General features: G+C 44.0%; 1 protein-coding gene across 10 annotated transcripts in view; it reads left to right on the forward strand.

The window, feature by feature from the left end:
- The window catches only part of LOC121530953 (ankyrin-1-like), a 70942-nt gene that overhangs the window by 28998 nt on the left and 14908 nt on the right, over positions 1–27036 (forward strand). For 8 of the 10 annotated variants that reach the window (XM_045226924.1, XM_045226927.1, XM_045226928.1 and 5 more), the window contains 17 exons: positions 6316–6412; positions 6629–6707; positions 6849–6964; positions 7188–7412; positions 7583–7737; positions 7890–8101; positions 11639–11843; positions 15269–15365; positions 15568–15796; positions 15921–16049; positions 16167–16286; positions 16451–16541; positions 16798–16872; positions 17034–17165; positions 17549–17704; positions 25515–26250; positions 26622–26997. In XM_045226924.1, the coding sequence (XP_045082859.1) occupies positions 6316–6412; positions 6629–6707; positions 6849–6964; positions 7188–7412; positions 7583–7737; positions 7890–8101; positions 11639–11843; positions 15269–15365; positions 15568–15796; positions 15921–16049; positions 16167–16286; positions 16451–16541; positions 16798–16872; positions 17034–17165; positions 17549–17704; positions 25515–26250; positions 26622–26997 (3230 nt within the window). The remainder of the gene's footprint in view (positions 1–6315; positions 6413–6628; positions 6708–6848; positions 6965–7187; positions 7413–7582; positions 7738–7889; positions 8102–11638; positions 11844–15268; positions 15366–15567; positions 15797–15920; positions 16050–16166; positions 16287–16450; positions 16542–16797; positions 16873–17033; positions 17166–17548; positions 17705–25514; positions 26251–26621; positions 26998–27036) is intronic. The other 2 variants (XM_045226922.1, XM_045226930.1) reach the window with 1 other exon arrangement.

Below are 27036 nucleotides of genomic sequence, written 5' to 3' on the forward strand. Positions count from 1 at the left end.
CAGCCTGGGGCTCCATGCAATATCTCACCTCGTGGAGTTGCAATGATCATGAGAATGGTGAGCAATCAGCCCAGAACTACACGGGAGGATCTTGTCAATGATCTTAAGGCAGCTGGGACCATAGTCACCAAGAAAACAATTGGTAACACACTACGCCGTGAAGAACTGAAATCCTGCAGCGCCCTCAAGGTCCCCCTGCTCAAGAAAGCACGTATACATGCCCGTCTGAAGTTTGCCAATGAACATCTGAATGATTCAGAGGAGAACTGGGTGAAAGTGTTGTGGTCAGATGAGACAAATGGAGCTCTTTGGCATCAACTCAACTCTCCGTGTTTGGAGGAGGAGGAATGCTGCCTATGACCCCAAGAACACCATCCCCACCGTCAAACATGGAGGTGGAAACATTATGCTTTGGGGGTGTTTTTCTGCTAAGGGGACAGGACAACTTCACCGCATCAAAGGGACGATGGACGGGGCCATGTACCGTCAAATCTTGGGTGAGAACCTCCTTCTCTCAGCCAGGGCATTGAAAATGGGTCGTGGATGGGTATTCCAGCATGACAATGACCCAAAACACACGGCCAAGGCAACAAAGGAGTGGCTCAAGAAGAAGCACATTAAGGTCCTGGAGTGGTCTAGCCAGTCTCCAGACCTTAATCCCATAGAAAATCTGTGGAGGGAGCTGAAGGTTTGAGTTGCCAAACGTCAGCCTCGAAACCTTAATGACTTGGCGAAGATCTGCAAAGAGGAGTGGGACAAAATCCCTCCTGAGATGTGTGCAAACCTGGTGGCCAACTACAAGAAACGTCTGACCTCTGTGATTGCCAACAAGGGTTTTGCCACCAAGTACTAAGTCTTGTTTTGCAGAGGGGTCAAATACTTATTTCCCTCATTAAAATGCAAATCAATTTATAACATTTTTTACATGCGTTTTTCTGGATTTTTTTGTTGTTATTCTGTCTCTCTGTTCAAATAAACCTACCATTAAAATTATAGACTGATCATTTCTTTGTCAGTGGGCAAACGTACAAAATCAGCAGGAGATCAAATACTTTTAACCCTCACTGTAGGTCTATGTAGCCTACTGTATTTATATTTTAATGCAGTCATCTCGGTTTTCATTTGAAGCATCTTTTTACCCTATGCTTGTTTATAACAATTGCAAAGAAATTGACAACTTTGTATTGTAGTGAACTTTGTTCTGAAGTTATCGGCGGTCACAGAAAGACAGATAAACATCTTGATTCTATGTTTAGCTGAGATCTTCCGTGTATAAAGTGATGCGGAAGGGCAAAAAAGCATCTAACAACCCAGTTAGCTGTTCTACGAGTGGTCTGAGGCAGTTGGTAAATAACAAGTGTTTTCAAGTGCAACATTGGTAACGATGGCTTTGGGAAACAGCTCTGAGAGTTAACGATAGGCCTATGATGGTTCTGATGATGAACTTAGCCTTAAGATGCTTTTGGGAAACTGGGCCCTGGACAATAAATTATGTGAGAGACAAAACACAAACTTTAAAAAAATAAATAATTTGAAGCGCAAATTACATTTTCGAAAGACACCTAATTTAATTTTGTATTATTATTTTTATTTTTTCACCTTTATTTAACCAGGTAAGCCAGTTGAGAACAAGTTCTTATTTACAACTGCGACCTGGCCAAGATAAAGCAAAGCAGTGCGATAAAAACAACAACACAGAGTTACATATGGGGTAAACAAAACATAAACTCAAAAATACAACAGAAAAGATATATACAGTGTTTGCTAATGTAGTAAGTTATGGAGGTAAGGCAATAAATAAATAGGCCATAGTGCAAAAATATTTAAAATTTTGTAATTAACACTTTAATGATAGATGTGCAAAAGATTATGTGCAAATAGAGATACTGGGGTGCAAATTAGCAAAATAAATAACAATATGGGGATGAGGTGGTTGGGTGGGCAAATTTCAGAATGGCTGTGTACAGGTGCAGTGATCGGTAAGCTGCTCTGACAACTGACGCTTCAAGTTAGTGAGGGAGATAAGAGTCTCCAGCTTCCGAGATTTTTGCAGTTCGTTCCAGTCATTGGCAGCAGAGAACTGGAAGGAATGGCGACCAAAGGAGGTGTTGGCTTTGGGGATGACCAGTGAGATATACCTGCTGGAGCGCAGACTACGGGTGGGTGTTGCTATGGTGACCAGTGAGCTAAGATAAGACAGGGATTTGCCTAGCATTGATTTATAGATTACCTGGAGCCAGTGGGTTTGGCGACGAATATGTAGTGAAGGCCAGCCAACAAGAGCGTACAGGTCACAATGGTGGGTAGTATATGGGGCTTTGGTGACAAAACGGATGGCACTGTGATAGACTACATCCAATTTGCTGAGTAGAGTGTTGGAGGCTATTTTGTAAATGACATCGCCGAAGTCAAGGATCGGTAGGATAGTCAGTTTTACGAGGGCATGTTTGGCAGCATGAGTGAAGGAGGCTTTGTTGCGAAATAGGAAGCCGATTCTAGATCTAACTTTTGATTGGAGATGCTTAATGTGAGTCTGGAAGGAGAGTTTACAGTCTAACCAGAAACCTAGGTATTTGTAGTTGTGCACATACTCTAGGTCAGACCCGCCGAGAGTAGTGATTCTAGTCGGGTGGGCGGGTGCAAGCAGCGTTCGGTTGAAGAGCATGCATTTAGTTTTACTAGTGTTTAAGAGCAGTTGGAGGCTACGGAAGGAGTGTTGTATGGCGTTGAAGCTCGTTTGGAGGTTTGTTAACACAGTGTCCAATGAATATGTATGAATGTATAATCACCTTCCGATGTAAAAACCATGGAAATTAAAAACAAAAAACTACATTTTAAGTGAGAAGTAGGGATATGTCTGAAGCTGAAAAATAAAGGAAATTTACATGAGCACCACAATGCCTACTCCACTTATGCTCTACCAAGGTTTTCCAGCACACAGCTTTGACCTACTACAGTAGCTATGTTTGTCTATTGTTCTTCAAACAATGTGTAGGCAGGTTACTTAGCATTCAAACCTCAAACAGCCTAATTCATACTCTTCAAGAGGAATAATGGACTTTACAGTGTCCTGCTATTAAACAATATATATATATATATACTGTACCAGTCAAAAGTTTGGACACACCTACTCATTCCAGCGTTTTTCTTTATTTTAACTATTTTCTACATTGTAGAATAATAGTGAAGACATCAAAACTATGAAATAACACATATAGAATCATGTGGTAACCTAAAAAGTGTTAAACAAATCAAAATATATTTTATATTTGAGATTCTTCAAAGTAGCCACCCTTTGCCTTGATGACAGCTTTGCACACTCTTGGCATTCTCTCAAACAGTTTCACCTGGAATGCTTTTCCAACAGTCTTGAAGGAGTTCCCACATATGCTGAGCACTCGTTGGCTGCTTTTCCTTCACTCTGTGGTCCAACTCATCCCAAACCATCTCAATTGGGTTGAGGTCGGGTGATTGTGGAGGCCAGGTCATCTGATGCAGCACTCCATCACTCTCCTTCTTGGTCTAATAGCCCTTACATAGCCTGGAGGTGTGTTGGGTCATTGTCCTGTTGAAAAACAAATGATAGTCCCACTAAGCGCAAACCAGATGGGATGGCGTATCGCTGCAGAATGCTGTGGTAGCCATGCTGGTTAAGTGTGCCTTGAATTCTAAATAAATCACAGACAGTGTCACCAGCAAAGCACCATCACACCTCCTCCTCCATGCTTCACGGTGGGAACCACACATGTGGAGATCATCCGTTCACCTACATCCATTCACCTACATCCGTTCACCTGCGTCTCACAAAGACATGGCGGTTGGAACCAAAAATCTCAAATTTGGACTCATCACACCAAAGGACAGATGTCCACCGGTCTAATGTCCATTGCTTGTGTTTCTTGGCCCAAGCAAGTCTCTCTTATTATTATTGGTGTCCTATAGTAGTGGTTTCTTTTCAGCAATTCGACCATGAAGGCCTGATTCACGCAGTCTCCTCTGAACAGTTGTTGTTGAGATGTGAACTCTGTGAAGCATTTATTTGGGCTGCAATTCCTGAGGCTGGTAACTCTAATGAACATATCCTCTACAACAGAGGTAACTCTGGGTCTTCCTTTCCTGTGGCGGTCCTCATGAGAGCCAGTTTCATCATAGCGCTTGATGGTTTTTGCGACTGCACTTGACGAAACTTTCAAAGTTCTTGATATTTTACGGATTGACTGACCTTCATGTCTTAAAGTAATGATGTACTGTCGTTTCTCTTTGCTTATTTGAGCTGTTCTTGCCATAATATGGACTTGGTCTTTTACCAAATAGGGCTATCTTCTGTATACCACCCCTACCTTGTCACAACACGCCTGATTGGCTCAAATGCATTACGACGGCAAGAAATTCCACATTTTAACTTTTAATTGAAATGCATTCCAGGTGACTACCTCATGAAGCTGGTAAAGAGAATGCCAACAGTGTGCAAAGCTGTCATCAAGGCAAAGGATGGCTACTTTGAAGAATCTCAAATATAAAATATATTTTGATTTGTTTAACACTTTTTTGGTCCTACATGATTCCATGTGTTTTATTTCATAGTTTTGATGTCTTCACTATTATTCTACAATGTAGAATATAGTCAAAATAAAGAAAAACTCTGGAATGAGTAGGTGTTTCCAAACGTTTGAATGGTACTGTAGATATATATATATAAAATTAGGCTGTATGTATTTTTAGATATAGGCCTATTGTGAATGTGTATTATTGTTTCTTAGCTCATGTCAATATTACACAGGTAAGTTAACGGTTACAGAAATCAGGAATGCAGACACGCTCTATAGACCTCTATATATGAGTGACTGTGTCCAACACACCTGTTGTTATATTGGGCACCTACTGACCCAAAAAATATGTTATGAAATTGCAATTGCTAAAATAAAGGTTTAAGGAAGTGGAACTACAGGCAGGCACTACATTAATACAAGACAAAGAGCTCGCTCAATCAAGCATGATGATCTTGTAAGTATAAAAGCAAAGCTTGCTTTCATATAATATTTTTAAAAAGCTTGAAAAGGTAGTGGAATGGGATTAGTGTGGTGTGTGAAAAATCCAATACTTGAACTTGTATGCGGTACAAATCCCATTATTGTGGGAGCACCTCCTCTAAGAGTATGAATTAGGCAGTTTGAGAAGGTTTGAATCCTAAGCAACCTGCCTACACATTGTTTGGCATAGCTGCTGTAGTACGTCAAAGCTGTGTGCTGGAAAACCTTGGTAGAGCATGGGTGGAGTAGGCATGTTATTTTTTTGTTATTTTTTATGTAACCTTTATTTAACTAGGCAAGTCAGTTAAGAACAAATTCTTATTTACAATGACGGCCTACACCGGCCAAACCCGGACGACGCTGGGCCAATTGTGCGCTGCCCTATGGGACTCCCAATCACGGCCGGTTGTGATACAGCCAGGAATCGAACCAGGGGGTCTGTAGTGACGCCTCAAGCACTGAGATACCTTAGACCGCTGCGCCACTCGGGAGCATTGTTGTGCTCACGTGAACTTCAGACCAATCCCTACTTCTCACTTAAAACATTGTTTTTTGTTTTTAAAATCCATGATGAGTCTTCTATCTATCGCTATGGTGCCAGTCCACTTGTCTGTCCATGTATTTGTACTCTATGTACTTTGTGTGTTTTGTCACTCAGCCAGGACTCCCAGAGGGAGAGAAGAAACCTCTCAACCCTGTTTAAATCAGCTTCATCCTGCCTATTGGGTCCATGTTGACGTGGAATATGTCTAAAGGGACAGGGAAATCCCAATGGACATCGCTATAGTGATGTTGTCCTATTTTAGACTTGGTTCATGTTGAGTCATATTGTAACTCTCCAGATGTTAAGGAAATCTGGGATGTTTTACCATAAATATCCAATATGCTGTTCTCCAGATATTCAACTACTGGAAACAGTTTATTGATGAAAAGTATTTGAATACATCACATTTGAGATGAATATTGAACAAAGAGTATGGGCCATCTTATTTCTATCTTTCTCCATGTTCTCTCTCTCCATCTGCCTTTGGGTCTCACTGTGATCGTGACTTCACTAAATCTCTTCCCATTAACACATGTACAGTGTGTGGAGTGTAGTAGCTAATCCCTTTAACTCACCAACCTAACTACTATATAAACCATGTGTTATATTTACTGAACTCATTCTATGCTCTCTAACGCTGATTCACATGCTTCAGTTATCTTGTTGGGCACCTACTGTCTATTACACCCCCATCTGACCTGGTCTGTCCTCTCTCTCTGGCCTTGCTGTTGTTGTCTGAAGGGGAGGAGCTTTTGGGGACGGAAGGAGCCAGGTACATGAAGATGGATGACTTGAAGGACCATGATGACGATTTCCTGTCACCCAAGAAATCTATGGAGTACGAGAGAGGGCTGGGCACTGTGTAGGGGGGCTGGGATGGGTGGTAGATGGAGGGGGTTAGAGTGAGAGGGAATGGGGGTATATTGGTAGTAAAAAAAGGGTGGAGGTATTGTAAAGAACGGGGAATTGATGGGTTAAACCTATATTGGGATGTGGGAAGTGGAATGAGAATATATTCCCTACTCACTCCTTCTTGTTTTCTTCTCTCCAACAGCAACTACTCGCCTGCCATTCCCAGGATCCCTTGTGTCTCCCCGGAGATGGTCCACCTAAAGGAGCATGAGATGGAGCAGGTACAGAACAGACCGGTTAGGTTCAATCCCATGGGCTTGCCATATTATTAATGAAAATATTTGTATCACTGTAACCCTGTGGAGGGTGATAGAAATGTAAAAATGCTACGATGAGACAAGGTTTTTCTGTCTGTCTGTTAGGTACACACTCCAATGCCATTACATAAGGAGTATGATGATGACTCCCTGATCCCCAGCAGTCCAGCTACAGAGACCTCTGACAACGTCAGTCCCGTGGCCAGCCCCATACACACAGGGTCAGTACACAACCCTAACCCTACATCTAACCCATACACACAGGGTCAGTACACAACCCTAATCCTAACCCATACACACAGGGTCAGTACACACAGTGTCCGTCCTACCCTGCCTGCAGCCCTACACTGACAAATGCCTTATGTTGTCCATAAATCAATCTCTAAGAGTGAAAATAGAAACAATATTATACTGTGTCATAATGTGAGGCATGTCTTTTGTCAGGTTCCTAGTGAGTTTCATGGTGGATGCTCGGGGCGGCTCGATGCGAGGCAGCAGACACAACGGCCTGCGTGTCATCATCCCTCCACGGACTTGTGCCGCCCCCACACGTATCACCTGTCGTCTGGTCAAGCCCCAGAAACTCCCCACCCCTCCACCCCTGGTGGAGGGAGAGGGCCTGGCCAGCCGTATCATCTCTCTGGGCCCAGCCAGCATGCAGTTCCTAGGGTGAGGACTTGAATAAACACACTGTAGAGTATTGAAGGCAGGACAGGTGCATTTCGTAATCAGGAAAAAAATTGGATTGTTTAATTGTGTTCCACCTTCGGTGAGGGTATCCTCTAATTCAGGGGTGTCAAACATACGGCTATTGATGTGTGTCTGTGTGTGTCTGTCAGGCCTGTGATCGTGGAGATCCCACACTTTGCAGCTCTGGGTCGAGGGGACCGGGAGCTGGTGGTTCTGAGGAGTGAGAATGGCTCTGTTTGGAAGGAACACCGCAATCGTTACGGCGACGATGTGCTGGAGACTATCCTCAATGGGATGGATGAAGGTAGTAGAATGAGAAGTTCTACTAACTCAGTCAGACCTGATTACAGTCACTGATAATGGGCTGTTTGGTGTTTATTAGTGCTTTCTTATCAGTACTGTATCAGTATTCCCCACTCTTATTGACCATTACGGTCTGCCTGTTTATTCCTTTAGATCTGGAGAGCCAAGAGGAGCTTGGGAAGAAGCGTATCCGACGAATCATCTCCACTGACTTCCCCCTCTACTTTGCTGTGGTGTCGCGTGTCCAGCAGGAGAGTGACCTGATTGGCCCAGAGGGGGGTCAGCTCACCAGTAAGCTGGTGCCGATGGTCCAGGCTACGTTCCCTGAGACAGCGGTCACCAAGCGAGTCCGTCTGGGCCTGCAGGTGAGATGGGAGAATGAGGAGGAAGAAGCAGGAGGAAGACAGTATCGTTAGTGCCTGCCTGTATGACCAAGCATGCTATATGCAGGGTTGGGGAGTGACTGATTACAGTTACATGTAATCAGTTACATTACCAGCAAAGATATCGGAATCAGATTATAGATCATTTTTTTTAAATGGATGATTACTTCTTGGATTACTTTGAAATTCAGAAAGGATGTTTGCGAAAAGATACATTGACACCTTTCTGTTTTCTCAATGACATTTAATTCAGCTGAGTGAGTCTGACCATAAGTCAGAGACCACTATGATGACACACCAAATGTGTTTGATGGATCCTTTTTGTCTTCTTCTAATGCCTCTTAAGGGGAAAAGTCATCCAAAAGTAACAGAAAGTAATCAGATTAAGTTACTCAGTTTGGGTAATCCAAAAGTTACGTAACTGATTACAATTTTGGACAGGTAACTAGTAACTGTAACGGACTACATTTAGAAAGTAACCAACCCAAATCTAGCTGAATGTATGCTATATGTATTTGGTTTGATCAGCACATTTGATATTTTTTTCCTTGCCAAGAGTTTTTGGTTTTTGTTGTCAATATGGAAATTGCCTTTTTTCTGTGTTCTACACTACACACAAACATTGAGATTTACTACATACACGTAGTACAGTAGTCACTTAACTGTGGGCATTTTAACCTTCAAAGTTTATTTGAGGCTGTTTTGAAAGGGCATCATTGAGTCACCAATGTTTGCAAATGAGCATGCCAGTATCCTAAAGCTTAATGCATCATTCACTACTGTGGTTATGTTCTATAGCTATAGTCATGGTTACATAATGCAGAGGGACCTTGTTACAGTGAATGTTCTTTAGCAGCATGCCTGTTATAATCAGAGTGGAGAGTGGTTTAGATTTGATTTCGTAACAGTGGTGAGTGGTTTTATCCCTTGCCATGGATAACCTCCATATTGGCCTACATACTGTAGTAGTCTCATCTTTTTAGGGAAATATGTGTATGTTACAGTGAACATGGCACAGAATGGACTTCACCATGCATGGAACTTCCATCTCCCCTGCTGCTTTGGGGCATCCGCTGTGCTGCATGCAGCCTGTAGAGCTGTGAATGTAGAGCCTTATAGCCTCATAACCCCAGTCATAGCTTTACGCTAGCAGATACGGCAACCTTTTCAAAGGCTGTACTAAGTGAGACAGTTCACTTGAATGTGTAGCGAGGGAGATCATTTATTGTATTCTAAACATCACTTCCCATTCATCAAGTGAAATAAGTGAACGAGGGAATCTGCACATGAATACTTGAATTGTGAGATGTTTTATGTACAGTACTGTGACTAGTTACACAGGGCCTTGGGTCAAACAGTCCCTTTTTCTTTAATATCTGTTTTGTATGAATGTATAAAGGTTCAGACCTTCATTGTCGATGTACACTGAGTGTACAATTAAGTGATAATGCCCAAGAAGCCAGTGTTTGGAGGATATATTGGCACGGGTGTTGTTAGCAAACCATGCCAATTTATCCTCCAAACACCGGCTTCGAGTGCATTATCACTTTTATACAACGGGTTACCAACATATTCGAATAATGATTTACATATATTCATAACAATGCCAAGAGTATGCAATGCTGTCATCAAGGTAAAGGGTGGCTATTTGAAGAATCTCAAATATAAAATATATTTTGATTTGTTTAACACTTTTATGGTTACTACATTATTCCATATGTGTTATTTCATAGTTTTGATGTCTTCACTATTATTCTACAATGCAAAAAAAAAATTCAAATAAAGAAAAACCCTTGAATGAGTAGGTGTGTCCAAACTTTTGACTGGTAGTGTATATCCATAAAAATTATGCTGATTCATGATTTCGACTGGCTGAGAAAAGCTGCCTGCCTTTATGTCTTGTCCCGACTCCCAACACGTTCATTACTATGCGACAGCTGGAGATCGAATTTGAATATTGAAACAATGTCGCAAATGTCGGAGAGACAGACAGCAAGGTTTATACAAATCTCCCTGTTGAAAATTAAATGTTAGTCTAAAAGAAATGTGAGATAATGTGTAGATGCTTTTTATAGTGGAGATCAAGTTTTTAAAATGAGACAGTGGATTGCGCAGTTAGATGGAACAGAGTAAATACAGTGCCTTCGGAAATTATTCAGACCCCTTGACTTTTTCCACATTTTGTTAGGTTACAGCCTTATTCTAAAATTGATTAAATTGTTTTTTTCCCTCATCAATCTACACACAATACCCCATAATGACAAAGCAAAAACAGGTTTAGACGTTTTTTTGCTAATTTATTAAAAATACAAATGAAATATCTCTAATTCGCTCTTCTTTTCTCTTCCTATTTCTCGCTACATTGCTATCCACCTGTTCCTATTTCTCTCTACATTGCTATCCATCTGTTCCTATTTCTCTCTACATTGCTATCCTTCTGTTCCTATTTCTCTCTACATTGCAATCCTTCTGTTCCTATTTCTCTCTACATTGCTATCCTTCTGTTCCTATTTCTCTCTACATTGCTATCCACCTGTTCCTATTTCTCTCTACATTGCTATCCATCTGTTCCTATTTCTCTCTACATTGCTATCCATCTGTTCCTATTTCTCTCTACATTGCTATCCATCTGTTCCTATTTCTCTCTACATTGCTATCCATCTGTTCCTATTTCTCTCTACATTGCAATCCTTCTGTTCCTATTTCTCTCTACATTGCTATCCATCTGTTCCTATTTCTCTCTACATTGCAATCCTTCTGTTCCTATTTCTCTCTACATTGCTATCCATCTGTTCCTATTTCTCTCTACATTGCAATCCTTCTGTTCCTATTTCTCTCTACATTGCTATCCTTCTGTTCCTATTTCTCTCTACATTGCTATCCACCTGTTCCTATTTCTCTCTACATTGCTATCCATCTGTTCCTATTTCTCTCTACATTGCTATCCATCTGTTCCTATTTCTCTCTACATTGCTATCCATCTGTTCCTATTTCTCTCTACATTGCTATCCATCTGTTCCTATTTCTCTCTACATTGCAATCCTTCTGTTCCTATTTCTCTCTACATTGCTATCCATCTGTTCCTATTTCTCTCTACATTGCAATCCTTCTGTTCCTATTTCTCTCTACATTGCTATCCATCTGTTCCTATTTCTCTCTACATTGCAATCCTTCTGTTCCTATTTCTCTCTACATTGCTATCCATCTGTTCCTATTTCTCTCTACATTGCTATCCTTCTGTTCCTATTTCTCTCTACATTGCAATCCTTCTGTTCCTATTTCTCTCTACATTGCAATCCTTCTGTTCCTATTTCTCTCTACATTGCTATCCATCTGTTCCTATTTCTCTCTACATTGCTATCCACCTGTTCCTATTTCTCTCTACATTGCTATCCATCTGTTCCTATTTCTCTCTACATTGCTATCCATCTGTTCCTATTTCTCTCTACATTGCTATCCATCTGTTCCTATTTCTCTCTACATTGCTCATCCACCACATCCTCTCCCCTCCAACATCAGGCCCAACCAGTCCCAGATGAGCTGGTTGCCAAGCTGCTGGGTAACCAGGCAACATTCAGCCCCGTGGTGACTGTGGAGCCACGGCGACGCAAGTTCCACCGGCCCATCGGCCTGTGCATCCCCCTGCCCCCCTCCTGGAGAGAGAGCCCCCGGGACTCTGGGGAGGGGGACACCACCAGCCTGCGCCTGCTCTGCAGTGTCATCGGTACGCCAACACTGTCTGTCACACTTTAGCAAGCCTGACTGAGGCCTTACGGTGGACTAATTCAACAGTGAAACTGCATTACTTAAGGAATAGCTTAATAGTTTCCCTTTATTTAGAGTAACTATGAGTTGGCCTGCATTTACACCTCATAGACAGAAGGACATTTATTGAACATAGTGATTCGAAGTCTCTCAGCTGTGAGATGGGAAAACAGTGCAATCCAGATTTATGTAGGTCTGCATGCCAGAGAAGAAGCAATGTCATTACTATACTCAGCAACTGTTAATTATCTTCATTACAATGGCCATCAAAGTGATATGGTGAAGTAAAATCACCTTGCATGAATGAATTACATTTTATTTTCGTGTCAAATCGCCAGTTGGCAACCCATATCTTACGGGATTAATTGACACATAAACAAACATTACAATGGTTCACAGTGATAATTCAGTGATAATTATAATTGTGTTCTGCGCAGTGCGCACCGCATAAAGAATGACAAATAAATCAATACATAATAGCAGATAAGGTTATCCAAGCAATAATAATAACCCTAGAGCAGTAATAAAAAGTACAAAAATAAAACAATACAGATAAATAAACACAGAAAAATGAAACGGAAGGTGTTTATCTGACACAAAGAGAAGATTCAAATGTGAGACAGGCCTGCACATAACCTATATACAGTGGGGAAAAAAAGTATTTAGTCAGCCACCAATTGTGCAAGTTCTCCTACTTAAAAAGATGAGAGAGGCCTGTAATTTTCCTCATAGGTACACGTCAACTATGACAGACAAAATGAGAAAAAAAAATCCAGAAAATCACATTGTAGGATTTTTAATGAATTTATTTGCAAATTATGGTGGAAAATAAGTATTTGGTCAATAACAAAAGTTTCTCAATACTTTGTTATATACCCTTTGTTGGCAATGACACAGGTCAAACGTTTTCTGTAAGTCTTCACAAGGTTTTCACACACTGTTGCTGGTATTTTGGCCCATTCCTCCATGCAGATCTCCTCTAGAGCAGTGATGTTTTGGGGCTGTCGCTGGGCAACACAGACTTTCAACTCCCTCCAAAGATTTTCTATGGGATTGAGATCTGGAGGCCACTCCAGGACCTTGAAATGCTTCTTACGAAGCCACTCATTCGTTGCCCGGGCGGTGTGTTTGGGATCATTGTCATGCTGAAAGACCCAGCCACGTTTCATCTTCAATGCCCTTGCTGATGGAAGGAGGTTTTCACTCAAAATCTCACGATACATGGCCCCATTCATTCTTTCATTTACACGGATCAGTCGTCCTGGTCCCTTTGCAGAAAAACAGCCCCAAAGCATGATGTTTCCACCCCCCATGCATCACAGTAGGTATGGATGCAACTCAGCATTCTTTGTCCTCCAAACACGACGAGTTGAGTTTTTACCAAAAAGTTATATTTTGGTTTCATCTGACCATATGACATTCTCCCAATCATCTTCTGGATCATCAAAATGCACTCTAGCAAACTTCAGATGGGCCTGGACATGTCCTGGCTTAAGCAGGGGGGACACGTCTGCACTGCAGGATTTGAGTCCCTGGCGGCGTAGTGTGTTACTGATGGTAGGCTTTGTTATTTTGGTCCCAGCTCTCTGCAGGTCATTCACTAGGTCCCCCCGTGTGGTTCTGGGATTTTTGCTCACCGTTCTTGTGATCATTTTGACCCCACGGGGTGAGATCTTGCGTGGAGCCCCAGATCGAGGGAGATTATCAGTGGTCTTGTATGTCTTCCATTTCCTAATAATTGCTCCCACAGTTGATTTATTCAAACCAAGCTGCTTACCTATTGCAGATTCAGTCTTCCCAGCCTGGTGCAGGTCTACAATTTTGTTTCTGGTGTTCTTTGACAGCTCTTTGGTCTTGGCCATAGTGGAGTTTGTAGTGTGACTGTTTGAGGTTGTGGACAGGTGTCTTTTATACTGATAACAAGTTCAAACAGGTGCCATTAATACAGGTAACGAGTGGAGGACAGAGGAGCCTCTTAAAGAAGAAGTTACAGGTCTGTGAGAGCCAGAAATCTTGCTTGTTTGTAGGTGACCAAATACTTATTTTCCACCATCATTTGCAATTAAATTCATTAAAAATCCTACAATGTGATTTTCTGGATTTTTTTTCCTCAATTTGTCTGTCATAGTTGACGTGTACCTATGATGAAAATTACAGGCCTCTCTCATCTTTTTAAGTGGGAGAACTTGCACAATTGGTGGCTGACTAAATACTTTTTTTCCCCACTGTACATACGTGCACTTTGCTATATGTCTGGAGCTAAATATTTTTATAATTTAATTATAGGTTGCCTTTTCTTTTATTCCAGGCTTTATCTAACAATTCAGCAAGCGGAAATGCACAAAGGACAAAAAAACTTTTCAGTTTCTCCTCATCGCTCAGCCACATAATGCCAGGGTATATCTGGAGGGCTTTCTGGAATAAAGACAAGCGTATAATCGTGGTAGAAAGGGCAATAGAGGATCAAATGAATTTCATTCTCTATCTCTTAACCTACATAGTCTTTCCTGGAAAAGGTCACACATTTCAGTTGCCCATGCTCCCCCTATTGAGCACCAGGCTCCCCCTATGGAGCGATCCCATTGAAAAACCTTGCTGGCAATTGGCACGCCTGCCATCTCACCTCACAGGGTTCCTAGTTATTGCCAGTATAGGCGCAAACTTGTGGACAAACCTAAAAAATGACGTACTGCTCTATTATGGACATGTTTGTTTTTGAGATACAGTCTCTCTTAGAACTCCACACTCCTGCTGATTGAGGTTTAGGATGTGAACTTGTGTGTCTAATTAACATGATTGCATGTTTAATGTACCTTTTTCTCAACCCAACCTCCAATTTAAACGCCAACCTATGGCATAACTGCAGTAATAGAATTACGCCATGGCTTGACGTTTTAATTACGCCAGGTGTTGCAATAATTTAACTGTCACAGAATTACACCATGACTTGACGTTTTAATTACGCCATGTGGTGCCATATTTTAGCTGTCAGTCAAATTCCTCAAAAGTGAAACTAAAACTTAAGTTTAGGCATTAATTCCGAATGGTTAAGGTTAGCATTAGGGATATGGTTAAACTTAAGTTTTGGCATTAATTCCGAATGGTTAAGGTTAGGGTTAAGGTTTGGAAAAGGCTTAGGACTAGGATTAAACACGTGACCTTCGGAGCCGGAGTCTGCGGCCATCCCTGTCCACAATGCCCTAGTAAGCCACAAGTCTACTAGAAGGCAGTAGGCACTCATGTTGCTCCTAGTGGACGGTATAGCGTTCACATTTCGCCAGCTCCAAACTAATCTGGTACCTGGCGTATTCCATTAGAGAATGGGCTGCTTTTTCTCCTCCTCCCTATGTCTTTGTGTAACTGATCTCTCTTCCTTATCTCCAGGTGGCACAGCCCCAGCCCAGTGGGAGGACATCACTGGTACCACCAAGCTCATATATAGCAAAGACTGTGCCAACTTCACAACCAATGTGTCAGCACGGTAAGTATAGAGTAACAACTCACTCACTAGCATTCATGTTAATTAGACAAACAAGTCCACATCCTAAATCTCACAATCTAAACCTCAATCCAGCTCTTTTTGTTACTGGAGAGCAGTTATCAAGGTATGCTGATCTCAAAGGATCCAATCATGAATAACTTAAGGGTTGCCATAAGTCCTACACAATAGTGTCTCTTCTCAGGTTCTGGCTGGCTGACTGTCCTCGGACAGCCGAGGCTGTGTCTTTCTCCAACCTCCTTTATCGGGAGCTCTCAGCCGTGCCCTACATGGCCAAGTTTGTGGTGTTTGCCAAGATGAACGAGGTCCGTGAGGGCCGCTTGCGCTGCTACTGCATGACTGATGACAAGATGGACAAAACCCTGGAGCAGCACGAGAACTTCAGCGAGGTGGCCCGCAGTCGTGACATCGAGGTCAGTACAGGGAGTTATATTGATGGTTATCATGATTATGTCATTGTTTATTAACTTCAGGCACTGTGAAGTGAGTGGAGTGAGTGGACCAGTCTGTGTATAACGTTAGTGTCGCCCCTCTCAGGTGATGGAGGGAATGCCGCTGCACCTGGAGTGTTCTGGGAACCTGGTCCCAGTGAGGAAGGCTACCCAGCAGCCTCGCTGTTTCAGCTTCCAGGCCTTCAAAGACAACAGACTCCCCGTCTCAGTCAAGGTGCTTAACCCCCATCTCACTGTCTTCATCCCTCTCTCCAATACTCCCTCCATCTCTGGGTCTCCCTCTCACTCTGAAAATGTATCTTGTCTGTTTCTCTCGGTTCTCTTCTCCAAGGTGAGAGACAGTAGCAAGGACCACTCTGGATTCCTGTCCTTCCTGCGCAAGTCTACCAAGTACGAAGACAGCCAACATGTGCTGTGCAACCTCAACATTACCATGCCCCTGTGTATCAAGGTAGGCCTCAACAAATAGTTCACGTTTTTGGGGTGCTTTAAAAAGCACTGCACTTTCATTTTAGAATACACACGTTCATATTTAATGTTGTGAACTTGTGAGATCTGAGACAAATCTGCTGTGATTATTTATTCCCAAGGCTTTTGCTTGTATTTGATTGGCAGGCTGCTGGTAGTGAAGACCGGAGGCGAACTCTGACTCCATTAGCCCTGCGAGAGAGATACAGCGCCATGAATGAGCCTGCCATGGGTAAAGGTGCCTGCCATCCCATCCCATCCCATCCCTATGATACTCCATACAGACCGCCATTGTCTTCCGACAGGTGGCATCATTCCTACACGACGCTTGTCCCTCAATCAGTGCAGACGAGTTAGTCAAGCTACCTGACATAAGACAATGACATACCCCACACCAACACGTTCACATTCCATGTGCCCCTTCATGCAGTAATAATCACAACGGTGCATTAACTTCTCATGTTAAAGTATCAGTTGTGATCTGGTTTCTGCAGCATCAATGAGTGCCATGGAAAGGACAGAGTTGAAGATGGCTTTGATAGCTGAACAGTTGGGACTGAGCTGGGCTGGTGAGTGAGTGGAATGAGCGTCTGTGTCTCGTGCCTGTGTTTGGTGCTTGTGTCAGTGTCAGTGTCTGTGTATCAGTGTTTAATGGCTTGGGGCTGCTTTTCCCTTCCTCCCTGCCTCTGTCTCTCAATGGTCTGTACCTCCTCCACCTTTGTCTCTCCAGAGCTGGCGAGGGAGCTACAGTTCAGTGTAGATGACATTAATAAGATCCGTGTGGAGAATCCTAACTCCCTATTGGAGCAGAGTTCTGCCCTGCTCAACCTATGGGCCACCCGTGAGGGCAAGAGAGCCAAGAGTAAGTACCTGAGATCCCATATATAGGTTGGTGGATCCCTCCTGTGCAACCTCTTATCCTATATTCATCATATCCATTCTCCACTCACCCATCGTACAGTCTTGCACTGGCTCCTGGAGTTGCACGTGAGACTTCTCCACTCTATGCAGTACCTTATATTAACATTGTGCTAACTCTGTCGTTTTCTGGGACAGACCTGGGTCTGTCAGGGTACTGGTAAACAATTTCATTATTCTCCTCATAATATCTTCCATTTCCTTGTCTGTTATTTAACTGTCCATTTCCCATTTTCCTGCCTCTCGTCTCTGTTTTCTCTCTCTCTCTATCCTTCTCTCCTCCCCCTTTCTCTGTCTCTCTTTGTCTCTTGTGGCTCCTATGTGCAGTGGAGAGTTTGTACACAGCTCTGAAGAGCATTGACCGGATGGACATAGTGAACATGTTGGAGGGCCAGGGGCCACAGCCTGCAGGGAGGCAGGCCCGGGAGCCAAGCAGACGCAGACACAATGAGATTGACCACGTCTCCCCCAGCCTGAGCAATGGTAAGGCTTCTCCCCATCCCCATGCAGCCCTCTCCCACACCCAACCCCCATGTCCTACCAGTTCTTCTCTCTCCTCCTCCTCTCTGCTACCTCTATCACCTTCCTGCCTCAATCCTCAGTCAATAGCTGTTCTATGCTACTGCCATAAACTTGAGATTTCTACAAATGTGTAACGCAGCAACCTGGACCAGGACTCAAGACACTCCGACAACAACTGCCTCTGTGGTGCCACTCAAAGCCTGACTCGGATACATTCCCTTGTTTCTGGTTGAATACTATGAATCAATGACCTATAGTGCCTTCAATCAGCATTACAACCTTGTCTAATAGTACCAGCTAGATTTTAGGATTCTCTCTCCACTGAAATGGCCCTTGAAACATTTTGCTGGGGGGAGAAACTATTACTGGTATATGGATTTAAGCAATATGAACGGAGCCTGCCAATAAGAGTATAGATTAAAATAGAGAATTATTAGATATATTTAAAGATTACAACTTCAAGAAACATTTGTTTTCATGTGTGTTTGATAAAGTTATTAGCAATAGGAGAGTTGATGATTTAAAAATAAATAGATACAATGACTGAAATGCTTAGTGTTAGTCAGCTGTGTTGGGTGAGTCTCAGATTCTGTTCATGCCAAATTTACATTTTGTTAGATCTTTATTCAGTACATAAGTTATTACACTGCCTCACTACTGTGTCATATCTGTGTATGTGACAGATTTATGTTATTACATCCTATAAAGTATGATATTGGTTATGAGTTGATTATGTTAATCTTTATCCAACATGATTTAAACCACAATCTGCCTACTTAGGTCTTATGTGAGATACAATGCAGGATATCTTGTGTCTGTAACAAACTCATACATGAATCCTGTCTGTAGCTTTTCTTTCAAGCGTACTGTAGTTGGCTTTCCTTCCAGTGGTCACTTCTCAAACGTTGACTCCTTTTCCTCATGGTTTATTCTTTTACACAAGCATGATATACATCAGATTGACTCCAATTTCACCCCTGGACCAGTGTGAAAAAATAATGCACTGGACTGACCATCACTGGAGTGCTGTGGCCTCTCTTCTGGCTCTGCTCTGTGCCCCAGTGTCTCGTGTCATCACAGCAGGTGCCAGTGCCAGGTCCCTTCAGTGAAAACTGGAGCAATAATTGGTGATGTAACTCATGCATAGATATGACCATGACGGACAAAGGGACAAACGGGAGATGCTCAGTCAGATCACAGCTGCAGTGAATCTGATATCTGACACCTGTCCAGTCTGCCCCCCAAAGCTCTTTCCTTTGATGCTGTCTGTCTGGCTGTGTAACAAGGTGGCCACACTCTCACGGGACAATACCAACCTGACCTCCAGACATGGTATTGTGTGTTTTTTACAACAATGATTTTCAAGAGGTCTATGATTTATATGAGTTATGACTGATGTTATGAACAGGTTTGTTTCTGGCTTAGCGGATGTAGCTAGATAGTACGTATATGACATAAGGGGATGGTACAGAATGAGGATTCACCTCTGGCTCAATGTCAGTCTGGAAGATGATTACTCCCTTGATGACTATTACAAGAGTTCCCTAATTAACCTTCACAATCAAAGGAATTGAGATCACAATAGATTCTGAGGTGGGAATCCAAATCTGGAGACTGCAACTAAATCCCACATTCTACTCTTAACCCAGGCATAGTATATATAGGAAACAGAAGGTTTGTTTTTCTACACTTTAGACATTGTGGAAAACACTTATTTTTACGATACCTTCCAGTCTACCTGTCCCTGTCTTTTGCTTCTTTTTGTCACATTGGGCTCTTAGTGATTTTGCCATTCAATTCCCTTTCTTATCTCTAGTGGTTTGAGTGGTTTGAGTCTGAGACACATAATTTGTAACTCAATAAAAGCAATGAGATCAGTTTAGTAATACCAGAGAGGCTTGGGAGGCCTGAACTGAATCCAGCTAGGCTCCTGTAAGGGTAACACATTACTTTCTCTCTGCATGGCGGCGTAGTAGGAGTCTCTTCGGACAGGGGGTCGTTCCATTCGGTGTACTCTTTGTTCCTCTGGGATCCTCATACTTGTTCCCTTTGACTATCTGTCCCCTCTCTCTTTGTGTTTCTCCGGACATGTCATCTGCAGCCCAGCCGCCCTACTCTTCCTCCTTCTCACTCCTCCTCTCCGACCTCTGAACTCATGCCCTCCGACCTCATGTTGACCTCTGGCCCTCATCTTTATTTTACGACCAGTTGTGCATATTTTTTATAACTCTTTATTTTTTGTACTCTTGAAAATTCCACCTTTTTAACCGTCTGCTCTGTGACCAATCCCCCTCACACACTGTGTGCTCAGCACCCCCGGAAGGGGGGAGGTGTCCCTCGCTCTGTCACACTCTCAGTCCATGTCTCCCTCTTTCTTCCTTGTCTCCCCTGTCTCTGTCTGTCTCTCTTTTGCTCTATGCCTGTATTTTTTTCTTTCTTCCTCTATCTGTCTTCTTCCCTCCTATTTTCCCTATCTGTGTTTCCCTCCCTGCCCTGCCTGTGCACGAGGCCCACTCTCGTCTCCCACCTCCGATATGCTTGCATGGAAGCATTGGAATGAGGTTGCAGGAGCAGTGGCCTGTGGGAGACTTAGTCTGGGAGCTGTGCATGCCTCTGCGTCTTGTAGCTGCTTTACTAACATACTGATATTGCATGGTATGCATGCTGGGCACAGGAGGTTGGTGGCACCTTAATTGGGGAGAACGGGCTTGTGGTAATGGCTGGAGCGAAACCAGTGGAATGGTATCAAAAACATCAAACACATGATTTCCATGTGGTTCATACCATTCCATTTGCTCCATTCCGGCCATTATTATGAGCCGTCCTCCCCTCAGCAGCCTCCTGTGGTGTGGAATGACCTGACTGTCTAGTCTGCCTGTTTAGATCCTCTAAATATTGTATTCCTTGTGGGTGGTAAAAAAGGACCTGAACCCTTTTTTAACCGTGTATTGTGACTGCTCTGTTCATGTATGAATGTTGTGAAGTGTTGTTTATCTGTTGTCTGTGTGTATGTGTGGGTTTGTCCTGTGGCTTTGAGTCACTCCAGAATTTGGGGATGTAGTATCTATGCCCCTTCTCTGTCACACACCTCATATTTGCAGGGAGTGTGTTCATGTGACCCTTCCATTGAATCTCTCTGTTCTATGCAAGTTGGTGTGTGTGTGTGTATGTGTGTGTGTGTGTGTGTGTGTGTGTGTATACATGTCTGTGTTTTATATGTTTTGTCCAGTGGGTTGTCTTCTATGAGTGTCTGTGTGCTTCAGTGTGTCTTTGTGTATTTCACAGTGTGTGCTTTCTTCCAGTCTGTGTGTGACTGTATGTGTCTCACTCTGTATGTGAGCTTCAGTCAGTTTTCTATGTTTACAGTGTGTTTGTCTTTTTACCAGGAGGGTCAGGCCACCATGTTAATTCCTTCTCACTAACACCCTCCCCTATTCCCCTCCTCCCTCTCTCTGTCACCATCCCACTTCACCATCCAACTGACCATGGGAGTGACACCACCCACAGACACAAACATAGAGAGAGAGAGAGAGAGAGAGAGAGAGAAGGACTGGCAACAAGAATGGATGGAAACGAACTGGATGGCAGAACAACACAGATTTTAGATTGTCTTTTAGAATGTCAGAGACACAAACAGACAATCTAAAACCATGTACAGTAGAAACTAACCTGGTATTGGCGATACTACTAATCGAGAACGAAGATAGTATCGCCAATACCAGGTTAGTTGAAATATCTCTGACAATGTTTTGTATAGGCAAACCTGTAACTCCCAGTATAATGGATATCAACAATTTTTGGTTAAATCACTATCTGGTGTTACAATCTGTTGCTAGCCCTGGACCAAAGGTAAGGTGGCTGTCTCCCTGGGCACATGTACATAAAACACGGTCCTCATTTCTCACATAGATGCACGTCTTAAATCAGGTTACAGACCAGTTAACTAGGCCTAAGACCACTAGACTTAGCGAGTGCAACAATATTAGTAGGCTAGTTATTGGTTTCGTAACAACATACACAACCTCAAAAGATGATTTACAAACATACAGTATACCGTGATATGACATGAATCACCCCACTGGCTATAGAGTAATGTACAGTTCCAGTCAAAAGTTTGGACACACCTACTCATTCAAGGGGTTTTCTTTATTTTTACTATTTTCTACATCAAAACTATGAAATAACACATATGGAATCATGTAGTAACCAAAAAAGTGTTAAACAAATCAAAATATTTAAGATTCTTCAAAGTAGCCACCCTTTGCCTTGATGACAGCTTTGCATACTCTTGGCATTCTCTCAACCAGCTTCATGAGGTAGTCACCTGGAATGCATTTCAATTAACAGGTGTGCCTTGTTAATTTGTGGAATTTATTTCCTTCTTAATGCGTTTGAGCCAATCAGTTGTGTTGTGACAAGGTAGGGGTGGTATACAGAAGATAGCCATGTTTGGTAAAAGACCAAGTCCATATTATGGCAAGAACAGCTCAAATAAGCAAAGAGAAACGACAGTCCATCATTACTTTTAAGACATGAAGGTCAGTCAATACAGAAAATGTCAAGAACTTTGAAAGTTTCTTCAAGTGCAGTCGCAAAAACCATCAAGGCTATGATGAAACTGGCTCTCATGAGGACTGCCATAGGAATGGAAGACCCAGAGTTACCTCTGCTGCAGAGGATAAGTTCATTAGAGTTAACTGCACCTCAGATTGCAGCCCAAATAAATGCTTCACAGAGTTCAAGTAACAGACACATCTCAACATCAACTGTACAGAGGAGACTGTGTGAATCAGGCCTTCATGGTCAAATTGCTGCAAAGAAACCACTACTAAAGGACACCAATATTAAGAAGAGACTTGCTTGGGCCAAGAAACACGAGCAATGGACATTAGACCAGTGGAAATCTGTACTTTGGTCTGATGAGTCCAAATTTGAGATTTTTGGTTCCAACCGCCGTGTCTTTGTGAGACGCATCTGTGGTTCCCACCGTGAAGCATAGAGGAGGTGTGATGGTGTAATGGTGTGGGGGTGCTTTGCTGGTGACACTGTCTGTGATTAATTTAGAATTCAAGGCACACTTAACCAGCATGGCTACCACAGCATTCTGCAGCGAAACGCCATCCCATCTGGTTTGTGCTTAGTGGGACTATCATTTGTTTTTCAACAGGACAATGACCCAAAACACACCTCCAGGCTGTGTAAGGGCTATTTGACCAAGAACGAGAGTGATGGAGTGCTGCGTCAGATGACCTGGCCTCCACAATCACCCGATCTCAACCCAATTGAGATGGTTTGGGATGAGTTGGACCGCAGAGTAAAGGAAAAGCAGCCAATAAGTGCTCAACATATGTAGGAACTCATTCAAGACTGTTGTAAAAGCATTCCTCATGAAGCTGGTTGAGAGAATGCCAAGAGTGTGCGAAGCTGTCAAGGCAAAGGGTGGCTATTTGAAGAATCTCAAATATGTTTTGTTTACTACATGATTCCATATGTTATTTCATAGTTTTGATGTCTTCACTATTATTCTACAATGTAGAAAATAGTAAAAAAAATAAAGAAATTACCCTTGAATGAGTAGGTGTGTCCAAACTTTTGACTTGTACTGTATACAGCAGGGTTCTTCAATTCCGGTCGTGGAGGGCCGAAACACTTCTGTTTTTTATTTCTACCTGGTAGTTAATTGCACTCACCTGGTGTCCCAGGTCTGAATTAGCCCCTGATTAGAAGGAGAGGATGAAAAAAAGAGGTGTTTCGGCCCTCCAGGACCGGAATTGAAGAACCCTGGTATACAGGAAAGTTCATCAGCTAGAAGTCTTAAAGTTTGTGGAAATGTTGAGGATTCTATAGTACAGGGGTTATGCATATCATATTGAAGGATGCTTGATATGTGAATAACTGATATAGAGAAATGTGTTGAACTTGTGACCCACATGTAAACAGCCTCCCCGGTCCTATGGCCTTCTGAGTGGGATGTCTTCAGAGAGGTTCTGCTGTCTTGTAACTAAGAGAGATGAGAGGTCCAGGAGGCCAGCTGGTGTCACTCATACCTACTGCACATTCAACATAACTCACCGCCAACAATGAATCATGTTGCACCTCTCTCACACATACACACACACAAACACACACACACATAGTGTTCTTACGCTCGCTCGCACACACACACACACACACACACACACACCCCTCCCTCCTCTACTCCCTCCTCACAGCTCTTTTATTCTCTACCTCTTGCTAAATCTTCTCTCGGTTCATGCCAGTATGTAATCAATTCCATTTCTACCACTGGTCAGTCAGAATTAAATGGTGCAATTTGTCTTTATATACATATCCATTCATCACTGGGTTTATTTGTCTGATTCAAAATATCTTTGTTCCTCATGGTCATCTCAGTTGCAGAGAAGTACAGTAGCTACTGTTGCACAATAGTCATTCTTTTTAGATTGTGTCTATAGCCATCCTTAGTTAGTTGCACTGAAAGGACAACTTTTCCTCAACTGCAGTCACCCTGTATCTGTCAAGGCCTGATGGTTGTTTAACAAAATATGATAGGAGGTTCAACTAGTCAAAAGGTTACTTTGGTCTTCTTGACCTTGAATTTGACATTTCATTTACTTGGCTATCTCTCTCAGGTCATTTCTCATACAGTAGATATTTAGTTCACTCCCACTGAAATGTGAGCTAGTGTGAGAGTTGGAAGAGAGCAGACTCAGAAAGCAGCTTTGGCACCGTCCTCTTGTTCAGAGGCTGTCCGCAAAAGAGAACTTACCATGCTTAATGTACCACACCACTGCATGTTCAAAACTTAAAGCACTCTTAATGATGCCAGACAAGAAATGTCTATTTTCCATCTAGAGGTGTTGTTGGAGTGACTTGAGTCAAAGGTCATCTTGCATAGCAAATTCTCAACGTTAAATTCCCTGTTGATATAAAATGGGGTTTGGGGCAGCTATGCTTGCTGTGAGCTATAATAAATTAAACTGTATATAAACGTGTGTGTATGTGTGGTGTGTGTGTGTGTCTTTGTGTGTAGTGTGTACCTGTATGTGGTTGTGTTTTTTGTTTTCTAAGGTTTGTACTGTAATGTCTGTTGTGGTGGGTGGATAGGTGACTGTGTGTGTGTGTGTGTGTGTGTGTGTGTGTTTGTGAGTGTGTTGAAGAACAAGATTGCTTGCAAGCATGCTGTTCAGCCTGACTAGAATATTTAACTTGCCTGGTTTGTGTGGGTGTGTGTGTGGGTGGTAAGCCTGTGTGTGTATGGATGGACGTGTGTATGGCATGTGTATGTGTGTATAAGTGTGTGTCCCAGGCGGACAGGTGTGTGTCCCAGCCCCAGGTTGGTTCGGGGCAGAGGCAGTAACTCCTGTCCCTCTCCCTGCAGGTGGCAGACAGCGAAGCAGCACCAGTCACTAGCAGGCCTCTCGCTCTTGGTCTGTCTCTCTACCTGGCTCTGGCTGTGTGTCTGCTGCTGCCTCCGCTGCTGCTCTCACTGTCAGTGCTGGCTGATCTGGCTTGTTAACCCCCCCAGAAGCCCCCCTTGCTCCCTTGCCCCCATCTCCTTGCACCTCTTCTTCAGATCCCACTGTCTGGCCCCTTTCTCCCTCCTTGCCCCCTGGGCTCCCCCTCTGCCACCTCCCCCTGGCTGCCCTGCTCCTAGGCAGGGGCACATCCCCCCCTGGGGTCCCTCCCGGTGTTGGTGGGGCGAGGTGGGGGGCAAGGTGAGGTAAGGCGGGGGGCCCGTGTCAGTGTGCCTCTCTCTGTGTCGCTCCAGGTTACGGGCTGATGCAGGAGGAGCTGCTCTCCCCTCCCTCCATGCAGTACAGCCTGCCCTCCCCGCTGGGCAACGAGCCCTACTGGCAGGAAGTCTCCAGTCTGGAGTGTGCTCCCATGGCCACCACAGAGGAGGACACGCTCATGGAGATGTCCGATGTGCAGGTGTGGCCTTCTGGCAACAGCCCCTCCTTAGTGGCCGTGGAGGACTCCTCGCTGGAGTGCAGCAATGCCGACGACTCGGAGGGGCTGCTGGGGCTGCCGTATGGGAGCCTGGGCCGGCCGGGCAGTGGGGCCAGCGGTGGGGGCGGGGGGCTGAGTGGATCTATGGAGCTGGTAGAGGACAACTCAGAGATGGGGGCTGTTGACTCGTTCAGCACCGCCACCCCTGCCACCCCTGCCTCGTTCAGCACCGCCACCCCTGCCACCCCTGCCTCGTTCAGCACCGCCACCCCTGCCACACCTTCTTCGTTCAGAGGCACCATCGCCGCCGCGGTCAACAACGTTAACGGGCTGGACAAAGGTCAAGTGTCAAATGTCGTGAGGTCAGAGGCAGCAGCGGTCGGAGGCAACATGGCGGGTGGAGATGGAGCTGGAGGAGGAGGAGGAGGAGGAGGAGGAGGAGGGACAGGCTCAGAGGAAGGGCTTTCTCTTGTTGCAGGACAACAGCAGCGGGTGTACGCCCGGCTGAGCGAGTCGCCCGGTCTGAGCCGCGTGGCAGATCGTAATGGAGACAGGTGAGTGTGTTGTCAGACCTCAGTCAGTCTGCAGCTCAGCTGGACACAGTACTGGCCAGACAGGGGGTGGTCCAGAGTTCAGACACTCACCTCTGAGACAACTCACTGAGCCTCAGGACACGTCAATGTTGCTGTGTTTCCTAACCTAATAATACAATATTTAGTTTTAGTAAAAGAGTGTTCTATGAAGGAATATTAGAGTCAGCTTTTGTTTGACCCACACATTTGATACACATTGGCCTCTTTCTCCTCCTTTGACCATTTGTCTCTTCTCCTCTCACTCCTCCTTTCTCTCCTCCTCTCACTTGTCCTCTCTCTCCACCTCTCTTCATCTCTCTCCTCCTATTTTCACTCATCCTCTGCCTCCTTAGGTCCAGTGGTTGCAGTGGTGGTAGTGGAGGCAGCGGTGGAGGTGGTGGAGGCTCTTTCCTGTCCTACCTGCAGGAGCAGTCGGGTCCAGGCTGGCAACCTGTCACGGACCACACTCAGGCCTGGGTGGGCTCGCAGACAGCCAAACCCAGGCAGGCCATGGACTCTATGATGTCATCAGTACGCGCCGCCATGGACGTGGACCCCAGCCAGTCCCGCGTGTCCCAGGAGGCCTTGCTTCAGCCGGTGCGGGACATGGGGCACACGGAGATCCTGCGCGGGCACTTCAGGGGCACCCAGCCGTTTGAGAAGGGCCTGGGGTTCCCTCACAGGGTGCCAGAGCTGCGGACCTGGGACGAAGTACGCCTGAGGGGGCAGGTATGTGGGAAACCAATGCTATTATCTTAGCTATCACAA

This window comes from Coregonus clupeaformis, chromosome 18 (genome assembly GCF_020615455.1).
Source record: "Coregonus clupeaformis isolate EN_2021a chromosome 18, ASM2061545v1, whole genome shotgun sequence".
In the NCBI taxonomy this organism is placed as follows: domain Eukaryota; kingdom Metazoa; phylum Chordata; class Actinopteri; order Salmoniformes; family Salmonidae; genus Coregonus; species Coregonus clupeaformis.